General features: G+C 38.8%; 1 protein-coding gene across 1 annotated transcript in view; it reads right to left on the reverse strand.

The window, feature by feature from the left end:
- The window catches only part of GUCY2C (guanylate cyclase 2C), an 83,800-nt gene that overhangs the window by 9,188 nt on the left and 60,691 nt on the right, over window positions 1-13,921 (reverse strand). The window contains exons 20-21 of the mRNA XM_055095429.2: window positions 6,343-6,434; window positions 3,433-3,591 (exon numbers count right to left, since the gene is read on the reverse strand). Of these exons, the coding sequence (XP_054951404.1) occupies window positions 3,433-3,591; window positions 6,343-6,434 (251 nt within the window). The remainder of the gene's footprint in view (window positions 1-3,432; window positions 3,592-6,342; window positions 6,435-13,921) is intronic.

Below are 13,921 nucleotides of genomic sequence, written 5' to 3' on the forward strand. Positions count from 1 at the left end.
GAATCGGAAACAGAGAGGTTGTGTATATCATATACATGAACATATTACACAAATACACATATAATGCATGTTGTGAACACAGATGAATATAAGCAGGTTCAACATTAACTTAGTGTTTGATTATTAATCCTAATACACATAAATAGATAACTTTAATATCCTCAAAACTCTCATACATATACATACTTGTCCACTTTTTGCTTCTCTATTGATAATCAACTTCTTACAGATGTGGCTCTACATGCAGAAGCTGAGGAGAGTGTGGTATTACTTAAATCACCACAGGTATCAGATCTGAATTTCTCAACAAAGTTGATAGTTTTACTTTCCTGGCATATGTAACATGGCGTTGCTTAATATTACTATGAAATAATGATGCATTTAAATATAAATTTTGATATATTCTGAACCAGAGTTCATTTGACATTTTGAACCAGATTTGGGTCCTTTGTAAAGCAGAATCAATCATGTAAATAAATTAAATCATGCTAAAACTGTAGAAGTCAAATTAAAGCAACTTTTAGAATATCTTTGCTGAATGAGGAGCAGCATATCAGATTCAAGATTGAAGGAAGAGAACCAGAAGAAGGGACTCCATACTTGGTGTGCCAAGTTACCTCTTCATTGAGAAAAGGAAGTGAGGGCTGACATGAAGTGGGATGCTCCCTGTCTGCCCTTGGCATTACTTTGTAGTGGCCCTCAGTATGGAACCACTAGAATCAGAAACTGGAAGCTGGGAGGTTCCACGGAAGTCATTGAAAAGAAATCTTTATTTTTACAGATGAGAAAGTTGAGGTCTAAAAAAGTATGACTTCCCTAAGTTCCCACAGCCGATTAGGGACAGAGCCAGGGCTAGAATTCAGGAAGCCTTCAGTCCCACCCATCAGTCTTTTTTTGCATTACATTCCCTGCACAACCCAGGCCTTGGATATTCAGGAAGATGGTGAAGATTTGGAGGTATGCTGACTGCAACAAAGGAGGTGGGCTCTCCCAGAAAGAAAACAACCAATCAACCACAAAGATTTCTAACACTCATTTGGAGAACCTCCAGAGCATCCGGAGAAACCTTTTTAATTGGTGCAATGACAAAACTTGGAGCCTTTGAAAAACATTCCTTTGGTGTGGCTTGGATTCCTAGGGACATGACTGGAGTGGTTATTCTTGACATGCCCTGTATAAAGTGCATAGTATTTTGGAGGCTACATAGATGCAATGACAAAATTGGATATTCTGCCATATTTGCAATTCATTGTACTGCTTATATCTGAAAAGTCACATGAGTTTGGTGATACGGTTTGGCTCCGTGTCCCCACCCAAATCTCATGCTGAATTGTAATCCCCAATGTTAAGGGAGGGACCTGGTGGGAGGTGATGGGATCATGGGTGCAGATTTCCCCATTGCTGTTCTTGTGTTAGTGAGTTCTCATGAGATCTAGTTGTTTGAACGTGTGTGGCACCTCCCCCTTTGCTCTCTCTCTCTCTTCCTGCCATGCGAAGAAGGTGCTTGCTTCCCCTTCACTCTTCCACCATGGTTGTACATTTCCTGAGGCCTCCCCAGCCATGCTTCTTGAACACCCTGTGGAACTGTGAGTTATTTAAACCTCCTTTCCTCATAAATTACCTAGTCTTGGGTAGTTCTTTATAGTAGGGTGAGAATGGACTATTACACTTGGAAAATAGTGTGTTATCCGGAGAGAGAAACTCATGTTGTAAATAAACGAAGGAAGGGCTGGGAGTTAACATGATGAGCTTTGATAACAGGTTGTTGCTGACATAGATAAAATTAGTATACAGAGTAGATCTCTTAGAAAGTCTTCCCAGAAGAAAAAACTTCTGGCCAGGCACAGTGGCTCACACCTGTAATCCCAGCACTTTGGGAGGCCGAGGTGGGTGAATCACCTGAGGTCAGGAGTTCGAGACCAGTCTGGCCAACATGGTGAAACCCCCTCTCTACTAAAAATGCAAAAATTAGCTGGGTGTGGTGGCAGGCGCCTGTAATCCCAGCTACTTGGGAGGCTGAGGCAGGAGAATTGCTTGAACCCAGGAGGCAGAGGTTGCAGTGAGCTGAGCTCATGCCGTTGCACTCCAGCCTGGGCAACAAGAGTGAAACTCCATCTCAAAAATAAATAAATTAATTAATTAAATAAAATAATAAAAAAGAAGAAACTTCTATTTTAATGTATTTACCCCAAGGGGTACTATTCAAATAAATGTCTAAGTGATATCTGGTTCCTACATGCAATCTTAAGTTTATTTGCCCTTTGCTACACATATTTCTTTTTGATTCTTCTAGTTATTGCTCATGCATGTTTTAGTTTTATCTTGCGCATATAATTTTTACATAAATAACCAAAGTGAGTTGTGCTGAAGCCATGGTGTATTGTAGCTCTTCAAGAGACTTGTGTGATATAACCTTTGGAAATCCAATAAAAACATCTACCAACTAGTAGTCCAAGTGGCATATTGAACTAAGGCTAGGAAAAAAGCTGAAATGGTGAGCCAGCTGATTCAAACCACTTGAGTGACATTAATGGTTAAAACCACCGCCAATGAAACCCTGGGAAGGCAGCCAGATAACCAGGATATTGTTTTTGTCACAACTCAGCATTAAAGATCAGGCAAGGAGTTATGCATTATGTACCTAATATTTATGGAGCTGTGATAGAAATTATCATCCTTGAAGTGAATATGAAGGGTTCCCTACTGTTCCCAGGCACTCTGAGGGCTCATGGGTTCTGCCCTTCTATCACAAGGTTGCAAGACACCACTTGCCAAGTGTGTTCCAACTCCTTTCCCCCAAGCTGTGATCCGCCTCCTAGTTTTCTTGCAGGTGATTTGACTTTCAGAGGTTTGAGATTTTGAGGTCAGAGTTACTAAAGGAGATCAGGGGCTCCGGCTCGGGCTTCTTGGGTAGAATCCCAGCTCTGCCATTCACTGGGTGACCTTCAGAACATTACTTAGTAGAGTACAAACTGGAACAAGGCTTAGCAAAGTACATGCATTTTTTTTTTTTTTTTTTTTGAGACAGAGTCTTGCTCTGTCGCCCAGGCTGGAGTGCAGTGGCGCGATCTTGGCTCACTGCAAGCTTCGCATCTTGGGTTCACTCCATTCTCCTGCCTCAGCCTCCAGAGTAGCTGGGACTAAAGGTGCGCACCACCACACCTGGCTAATTTTTTTTATTATTATTTTTAGTAGAGGTGGGGTTTCACCATGTTAGCCAGGATGGTCTCGATCTCCTGACCTCATGATCCACCTGCCTCGGCCTCTCAAAGTGCTAGGATTACAGGCGTGAGCCACCGTGCCTGGCAGTACGTGCATTTTAAAACCAATAATCTACTGAAGAATATATAAAAGGAAACAAATCCTATATAGATACAATGAAAAGCAATGCTAGAGGGATTTCAGCCTCCACATCAGCAAGGCTTGCCTTACCTTGGAAGCAACATAAAGTTAAGTCTGTCAGCCCTGTCCCTCTCTGCCTTGTACAGCTGTGTCCTTTCCTCTACCAGATGTTCCAGGTTTCGAGAATATAGCTGTAGACGTCGGATCAAGGTATCCATATAGCTTTCATTTTTTTGGTCATGAAAAAGTCTGTAGGTAGTAATAGATAAAGAGCTCTTATATATTATTAAGAAAACATGAACATCCAATAAAACAATGGATGAACAGATCCAATAAAACAAATATGATGAACAGATAATTAAACAAAGAAAAATAAAAGCCAACAAACATAACAAAAAAACTCAACCTCATCCGGGCACAGTGGCTCATGCCTGTAATCCCAGAACTTTGGGAGTCCGAGGCGGGAGGATCACTTGAGGTCAGGAGTTTGAGACCAGCCTGACCAACATGGTGAAACCCTTTCTCTACTAGAAATACAGAAATTAGCCGGGCATGGTGGCACTACTCCAGAGGCCAAGGCAGGAGAATTGCTTGAAGCTGGGAGGCGGAGGTTGCAGTGAGTCGAGATCATGCCACTGCACTCCAGCCTGGGTGACAGAGTGAGACTCTGTCTTAAACAAACAAACAAACAAAAAGCCCAACTTAACCTCAGGACAAGAATGAGATTAAAAAAGGGAAAACAAATGTTAAAATGATGGTAATCAACGTAGGAGAAGGAGGAAATACATATAGTACAAAACCTTCCTGAAGAGCAATTTGGTAAAAATATATCACAAGCTTTAAGAATGCATATACCAATCAGCTTATAACTCTACTTCTGAGAATTATCCTAAGGAAACAATCATGAATGTGTTTAGAGTTAACAAAAGAAAAAGTCACAGTATTCTTTACAACAGCAAACATTTGAAAATAATCTAAATGTATAACAAAAGTGTGGTTAAAATATGATGGGACAATGGAACATTAACATTCTAATTTGTATCATAAAATACAAATTAGTATAGTTGAATACTCAGAAAGACACTCCCTCTGTATTATTAAGTGAAAAAGTCAGTTTATAAAATAGCAAAAATTATAATCTCAATTTTATTTTTTGAAGACTGGTGGTCACCTATTGGGAAACAGGTGACGTTTTACTTTCTTGCTTTCTTATTTGTATTTTCTAAAATACAAAAGAAACAATTTGCAATGAAGGAAAAATCTTTTAAAAGCTGGTCAAGAAGTGATAAATGAAAGTGTAGGAGAAGGACTAAGAAAAGCCAAGCTGAGCCTTAAATTATCTCCTCATTACAGAGAGCCAGGGTCCTAACTCTGGATTATTTTGTCAGATCAAGGAGACTTAGTGAGATGCCAGCTTTGTGTGACACTGGGAGGTATGACAAGCCTTGGTGCAGAGGTCAGGGAGGAGACACATTGAGTTCTCCTAGCATTGTGAGGATCAGAGATAATGTTCATAACATCTAAGGCACAATTGAAGGTGCTGAGTAAATAACAGTCATTTTACTATTACAAGAATAACAATCACTTCTGGTCTCAGGAGAAGATGGCCTGCATCATCATCCCCTGGGATGGGGAGAGATGTTTGTTAAAAATCCAGTACATTTTTGTGCCCTACCCGAGACCTATGTGACTGAAAATTGCTAGGCTTGGAATGAAGAAACAGAATCGTTTAACAAGTTCCCCAGGGAATTTTTACTTGAAACTGCCAGTACAGAGTCTAGTTGGGTAGAATGGATGTGGGAGCAGGTGTAAGAGATGAAGTTGGGTAATCTTACTCTAGGATGAATTGATTCAATTAAAACAGTTGCTCACCTTTGACTGCATATTTTAATCACCTGGGAGCTATTAAAAATCCTGACACCTGTATGTACCCCAGACCAATTACATCAGCCTCTCTAGGGTAAAACCCCAGTATCAGTATTTTTAAAGTTCCTCAGGTGATTCCAAGCTGCAGCCAAGTTTGAGAATCATCACACACATTAAAGGCTGAGTATCAAGGACCCAGTTTCTTCATGAGCATACATTTTATCAGTCACATATAAAGTCTCATCCGGACAGGACAGCGAGGAGAAAAAAAAAGGGCTAGAATTAATTATTATTTCCTGCTCCATTCCCACAACTGACAGCTTAGTTCTACTAATTAATGACCACACGTTCATTAACTTCACTCCACCTCATCTCCTCCAGCTCTAGACTTTTAGTCTCATTAAGTATCTGAGTCTTTTGACCTAATGAGAACTACAGAAAGACCTGGAAAAAATCATAAGAATCATCTTGTTCAATCCAATTTTTCTAACAAGAAAATTGATACCCAGTGAGGGTGTTTTGCCCAATGCCCCACAGCAAACTCTTATCAGATCTTAGTCTAGAAATTGGATTTCCTAACTCTTAATTCAGTGTTATTTTTCTCATTCTGCAGTGTATTAACTGAAAACATGGGGTATCTAGAAATTAATCTCAATCAGATAATTGTGTACTTTTCTCCCCCAACTTGAATTATGCTCTGATTCACGACATGTCTTAAGTACCTAGGGCCAAAGCTGGAGATTTTAAGACTTTAAGATCCTAAGAACATGCTGATGTTAATAATTGTCTAGGAGCTTTACAGATTTTCAGGACTCACGCTACACTTCTAAATCCTAATTACCCACAGAAGGACCCAGAAGCTCTGTTTTTAACAGACAAATTTATAATCAGCTAAAGTTTGTTTTTTAATCAGAAAAGTTTTGACCTTGAGTATTTAACTTTTCAAGTGATTATTTCCCTGGGAAAACGGTCTAATAGTCTCCATATCATTTTAATGTTATGAGGCAGGTGTTGGTTGCCACCTGGGATTTTTCACTGGAATAGACATTCTCATTCTTAGGTGCCACTGAATGTCAACTATAATTTTTTTAAAACCCTGAAATTAGTGAATAAAAGTAAACATTTCAGCAATACCCAAATATCTTGGCAAGTGTAGTCTCAATTTTTTTGAAATCTGGTCTCTTTTCTGGATCTTCCTCCCAACAGTTTTTTACAAGTAGGTACACCTGGAAGAAAGAAAAACGGGCAAATTAGCTCAGGGGATAGTAAACCAAATCAAGAGAGAATTCTTATTCTCATTGATGGGAGTGATTAAGGCAAGGAATAGTTTAAAAATATCTTCAACTCAGTACGGACAAGAGATCCCCAGCTCTCTGGTTTCTGTCTCAGGCGTGACCACCTGCATTATCTTATCCAGTTATTCCCTTGGGTGAAATTAATGAAATATGTGATACCAATTTAGATGAGGCCGGGTTGATACGGGAGACTAAGTGAATTTACAAGAGCTTGCAAGTTTTACGTTGGAGAGAGAAAAAAATAGTGAAGGTGTGGCAGGCCTCCATAACAACCGTTTTAGTACTGACTGAGTGGTTAAGTTAAATATTAAAAGCCAGTGCCCTTATACAAAGGCTGGAATGTAACAAAAGCCCACCAAGAGTTTTGCCTAGGCCTTTCCTGGGCCTTAAAACGTGACAAAATAACGAAGGAATTCTTCTTAACCGGACCCATTTAGGATTAAACAAGTTTTATTGGGGGTCTGAAGAAACTCCCCAGGCCTCCACAAAGAAGTTTATTGGGGGTCTGAAGGAACTCCCTAAACCTCTGTAATTTAGCAGGAGACAAGATAAGGGTAATCACTCCAGCACCTGGACTCCCTTCGATTAAGTAAACTTACTGAGGCTCCAGGAGAAGGTCTTCAGGACTCAGACCTTAGTTGTAGATTAAAAGAAGTTAATCACGTATGTCTTTAAATGAATGCATACTTACATGTAGACATATAGCTTAGAAGGTATATAAGCTCTGAAAAAAAATGTAATTTTCAGTTGTTCTGGTGATAATTTCCAGGCCTTCTCCCTGTAACTGGTTACAGAAATAAAAACTCTCTTCCTCCTCAGTTCATCTGCATCTTGTTATTGGGCCACGAGAAATATCAGCCCAACCCTCAGTTTGGTGGGGGAACAAAGGCTCAGTGAATATGAGGCAAATGGCTGCAAATGGAATAAAAGCTGTACTGTCCATGGTTCTAACTTACAGCAAACAATAGTATCACCTGGGGAGCATCTGCACAATTTCTTATGCCCAGGCACCACCCTAAGTCATTCTGATTTAATATATTTTGAAGTGGTCTTAGTAGGGTTCCCAGATTTAGCAAGAAAAATAAAGGACATCAAGTTAAATTTGGATTTCAGATAAACAATAAGTAATTCCTTAGTATAAGTATGTCGCAAATGTTGTATGGGCAAAGGGCAGTGGTAGATTTTTAAGCTCTTTGGTGATTATAATGCACAGCTGCAGTAGAGAAGTGACATGGAAAAAAAGGAGGTATGGAGGAAGAGGTAGGGAGACAGGAGGAAGCCCAACTGCTCATCTGCTACCACCTGTTTGCAGCTTTTTTTTTCTAAATCAAAATGTGTGGTGAAAACCATTTGTTTTAAATAAAGTTTGTTTTTCACTCTGGCTAAAAACAAGATCATAAGTGATACTAGATGCAATCCCTGTCCCTGTACTTTGCCTGAACAATTCCCTGGGAAGGAACTAGAGCCGCGGTATAGCCTGTGGTGCCAATATTCACCACTAGATGATGCTCCTGCCTTGGTAAGTCATCTGCTGACTACCTTAGAGCAGAATAGGCAGAAACAGCAAACTGGGCCGATCCTGTGCCACAGAGTGAAATACTGTCAGACCTCTGTCTCCATGGGTTCTGCATTCGTGGATTCAACCAAATGGGAATGGAAAATGTTTGGAAAAAACAGGATAGTTTTGTCTGTGTTGAACATGTACCGACCTTTTTTTTCTTGTCATTATTCCCTAAACAATACAGTACCACAGATATTTACATAGTATTTACATCATGTTAGGGATTATAAGCAATCTAGAGATAATTTAAAGTACATAGGATAATGTATGCAGGTTATCTGCACATGATATGCCATTTTATATCAGATCCTTGAGCCGCTGTGGATTTTGGTATCCACAGGGGTTCCTGGGACCAATTCCCTATGGATGGAGGGACGACTCTACTGGGTGTTTCTGGGGCATTGCTGAGTGATCTAGTTTCGACTCTGTATTCTGTTGGAATCAGTTACTTGACATGAAATTTTATTCCTCATTTCTAATTCCAGAACTGTCCAACTACACAAATGAATTAAAGATGATGCTGTTTTAGTGAATAAGGTTTTAATATTTGGATATACTCAGATTAGAAAAAAAGGGCTTGAGAAAGGATATGCTGATTGTGTGGAGGAATCCTGGAATTCAGAAAAGCAGGACGAAAGAAAGGAATGAGGAGAAGGCAGGGCTAGGAGCAGCTGTATTTCGGAAAGCTGTATTTCAACATACTATTACTATTGAAAAAGAAAGGGAAGGGGAGAGGTAAAAATGACCCACTCATGCCCTGCAGAGTCTGGCCATAAAACTCATCTGGCAGTGACTTTGTAAATGGAAGGAAAATGTTTCTATTTTTATCCCACAAGGAACAAAAGATGTTTTTGTTTAAAGACTATAAATATCTTTTTTTTTAATTTAAAAAAATTTTTTTATTTTTATTATACTTTAAGTTTTAGGGCACATGTGCACAATGTGCAGGTTAGTTACATATGTATACATGTGCCATGCTGGTGTGCTGCACCCATTAACTCGTCATTTAGCATTAGGTATATCTCCTAATGCTATCCCTCCCCTCTCCCCCTACCCCACAACAGTCCCCAGAGTGTGATGTTCCCCTTCCTGTGTCCATGTGTTCTCATTGTTCAATTTCTACCTATGAGTGAGAACATGCGGTGTTTGGTTTTTTGTCCTTGCAATAGTTTACTGAGAATGATGATTTCCAATTTCATCCATGTCCCTACAAAGGACACGAGCTCATCATTTTTTGTGGCTGCATAGTATTCCATGGTGTATATGTGCCACATTTTCTTAATCCAGTCTATCATTGTTGGACATTTGGGTTGGTTCCAAGTCTTTGCTATTGTGAATAGTGCCGCAATAAACATACGTGTGCATGTGTCTTTATAGCAGCATGATTTATAGTCCTTTGGGTATATACCCAGTAATGGGATGGCTGGGTCAAATGGTATTTCTAGTTCTAGATCCCTGAGGAATTGCCACACTGACTTCCACAATGGTTGAACTAGTTTACAGTCCCACCAACAGTGTAAAAGTGTTCCTATTTCTTCACATCCTCTCCAGCACCTGTTGTTTCCTGACTTTTTAATGATTGCCATTCTAACTGGTGTGAGATGGTATCTCATTGTGGTTTTGATTTGCATTTCTCTGATGGCCAGTGATGGTGAGCATTTTTTCATGTGTTTTTTGGCTGCATAAATGTCTTCTTTTGAGAAGTGTCTGTTCATGTCCTTCGCCCACTTTTTGACAGGGTTGTTTTTTCTTGTAAATTTGTTTGAGGTCATTGTAGATTCTGGATATTAGCCCTTTCTCAGATGAGTAGGTTGCGAAAATTTTCTCCCATTTTGTGGGTTGCCTGTTCACTCTGATGGTAGTTTCTTTTGCTGTGCAGAAGCTCTTTAGTTTAATTAGATCCCATTTGTCAATTTTGGCTTTTGTTGCCATTGCTTTTGGTGTTTTAGACATGAAGTCCTTGCCCATGCCTATGTCCTGAATGGTAATGCCTAGGTTTTCTTCTAGGGTTTTTATGGTTTTAGGTAAAGACCATAAATATCTTAAAATACTTTACTCACTATCTTCTTAGATTATTAAGGCTCAGGTAAAATGCTAAAAGGAAAAATAATTAGAAATTTTTCACAGGGCTTCAAGGCCTGTTTGAGGGACAATTACAAAAGCAAATGTAAAGAGCTTTTGCTCCATTTCCTTCAGAGGAAGGATAAAATGAGTGGAAGTACATTTCTCTATTCTTTTTAGATGTTGGCATATTTCCTTTTAAATCATTAGATGGTATTTATAAGTCTAGTAAGTATACCGCATGGACACCTTGTTCATTGAGCTTATAAAAATTGAGAATGACCCCTGCCTACTGAAGCCAGTGCCTGTACACACCACAGGGTGGGGACTGAAGACAGGTCTCAGGACAGGTCCACCTGGCTCACTTGCACCCTCCCAGTGCTTCAGCCTACCGTGCAGGGGCCCTAGAGATCTCCTAGCCCAGTCCACCACTGTTGGCACCTGAGTACATCTTCTGGGGACCACATAACCTGCTGCTACCACCACAGCTGGTACCCACCAGCATATACCACTTGTGGACCTGCAGACTGGCCTGCCAAGCCTGTCACAGCCACTACTAACACCAGTGCAGACTGCTTGGGAACCAGAAGCTTGTCCTATCATGGCTACTTCCACTACTCATGCCATGCCTGCTGCCCAGGAACCCGGGAATCCACCCACCAGCCTAGGCCACTGCTGCTACTGCTGGCACCTGAGGAAGTTACTTGGAGGCCAAAGAATTGATCTGCCTAGACCCACTAACACTGGTACCAGATAAGCTGTCCTGGGGCCCAAGGACAGCTTATGCTGGCACCAGTGCCTCCAAGGGGCCCTGAGGACCAGCCCACCTGGCATTCCAGTCTTCAACAAAACGTCACTACTGCCTCCACTAACAATGACATCCTAACCCATTAGGGAAATAACAGACCCACTCACAGATGAGTAAATTATGTGGAGACTACACTACTGCATGCACCCAGAATCAAAGCCAAAGTGCCTCACCCAACCAATACTATAGATACATCTTCAGGAAAAAAGTCCTCCCCTATGAAAGCAAATGTTAAAATTTGGAAGAAGTAATTGTTACACCAGATGCACAGATATCAACATAAAGACAAAAGAAGCATGAAAAAGCAAGGAAATATGATACCTCCAAAGAAACACAGTAGTTCTGCAGCAACAATTTCCAATGAAAAGGAAATTAATAAAATTCTGGAAAAATAATTAAAAATAATATTAAAGGAGCTCAGTGAGATATGGGAGAATACAGAAAAATAATACAAAGAAATAAAAAAAATTCAGGATATGAATGAGAAATTTACCAAAGAAATAGATACCATAAAAAAGAATAAAACAAACTCTGGAACTGAAGAAGTCATTCAATAAAACACAAGATACATTGGAAAGCTTCAACAATATGCTAGATCAAGCAGAAGAATTTCAGAACTTGAAGACAGATCTTTTGAAATAATCCAATAAGACAAAAATAAAGAAAAAAGAACAAAAATGAATGAGCAAAGCCTACATGATATAGACACCATAAAGTGGCTAAATACTTAAAATTTTTGGTGTCCCAAAAGGCGAAGAGAAAACAAAAGGAATATAAAACCCATTTAACAAAATAATAGCAAGAGATTTAGACATTCAGATACAGGAAACTCAGAGATCCCCAAATACATATAATTAAAAAAGATCTTCTCCGTGGCACATTATAGTCAAATTGTCAAAAGTTAAAGAGAAAATTCTAAAAACAGCAAGAAAAAAGCATCTGGTTACTTATAAGGAAACCCCCATCAGATTAACAGTGAATTTCTCAGCAGAAACATTACAGGCCAGGAGAAAAGGGATGAGGTAGTCAAAGTGCTGAAAGAAAAACCAAATTCCAGTTAAGGATACTATATCCAGCAAACTTATCTTTCATAAATGAAGAAGAAATAAAGGCTGTCCCAGGCAAGTGAAAGCTAGGGAAATTCATCACCCCTAGACCTCCCCTACAAGAAATGCTTCAGGGCGTCCTACGCCTGGAAGTGAAAGGATGTCATCTACCACCATGAAAACACATGAAAGTATGAAACCCACTAGTAAAGCAATCACACAAAGAGGGAAGAGAAGGGTCTCAAAGGTTCCCACTGCAGAAAACCACAAACCATAATGATAGACAAGGGAAAGAAAGGAATAAAGGATGTATAAACAACCAGAAACCAATTAATCAAATGAAAGGAATAAGCCCTTACATAATAATAACTTTGAATGTAAATGGATCAAAATTTTTCACTTAAAAGATATAGACTGGTTCAATGGATTTTTAAAAATGACCCAACTATAGGCTGCCTACAAGAAACTCATCTTATCTGTAAAGAAATATGTAGACTGAAAGTAAAGGGATGGAAAGATATTCCATGCAAATGAAAACCAAAAGCAAGCAAGAGTAGCTATACTTATATTAGGTAAAACAGACTTTAAGTAAAAAACTATAAAAAGAGACAAAGGTCATAGGTCATTATATAATGATAAAGGACTCAATTCCGCAAGAGGATATAACAATTCTAAACATATACACACCCAACATTGAAGCATACAGACATTTAAAGCAAATACTGTTAGATCTAAAGGAAGAAGTAGATTCCAATCTAATAATAGTTGGGGACTTCAACACTCCACTCTCAGCATTAAACAGATCATAAAGACAGAAAATTAAGCAAGAAACATTGGATTTAAACTGCACGTTAGAACAAGTGAACCTAACATTTACAGAACATTTCATTCAATAGCTAAAGAATAAACATTCCTGTGATCAGCACATGGAACATTCTCCAGGATAGACCATATGTTACGACACAAAACCAGTCTCAACATATTTATAAAGAACCAGAATTACATCAAATATCTTCTCAGGCCACAATGGAATAAAAGTAGAACTCAATACCAGGAGGAACTTTGGAAACTACACAAATAGATAAAAATTTAAAAACATGCTTCTGAATGACCATTGAGTCAATAAAGAAATTAGGAGAAATTATAAAAAATTAAAACAAATGAAAATTTAAACACAGCATACCACAACCTATGGGATACAGCGAAAGTACTGCTAAGAGAGTAGTTTATAGCAATAAATGCCTGCATCAAAAAATCAGAAAAAATTCAAATCTAACAAGGCACCTCAAGGAATTAGAAAAGCAAGAACAAACCAAACCCAAAGTTAGTAGAGGGAAAGAAATAATAAAGGTCAGAGTAGAACTAGACAAAATAGAGGTTGAAAAAATAATACAAAGGATCATTGAAATAAAAAGTTGTTTTTATGAAGAGGTAAACAAAGTCAATAAACCATTAGCTAGACTAACCAAGAAAAAAATGAGAGAAGATCTAAATAAACAAAATCAGAAATTAGAAAAAGACATAAAAACCAATTGCACAAAAATGTGAAAGATTATCAGAGACTATTATGAACAACTATATACCAGCAAACTGAAAAATATAGAGGAAGTGGAGAAATTCCTGGATAAATGCAATCTACATAGATTGAATCAGAAAAAAATAGAATACCATAGAATACATGAACAGACCAACAATGAGTAATGAGACTGAATCACTAGTCTCCCAACAAAGAAAAGTCCAGAACTGGATGACTTTACTGCTGAATTATGCCAAACTTCCAAAGAAGAACTAACACTAAATCTCTTCAAACTATTTAAAAAAATTGAAGAATAGGGAATTCTCCCTCATTCTACAAGGCCAGCAGTACCCTCATACCAAAACCAGACAAGGATACAACAAAAAAGGAAAACTATGGGTCAATATCCCTGATGAACATAGATGC

Source organism: Pan paniscus, chromosome 10 (assembly GCF_029289425.2).
Source record: "Pan paniscus chromosome 10, NHGRI_mPanPan1-v2.0_pri, whole genome shotgun sequence".
NCBI classification, from domain to species: Eukaryota; Metazoa; Chordata; class Mammalia; order Primates; family Hominidae; genus Pan; species Pan paniscus.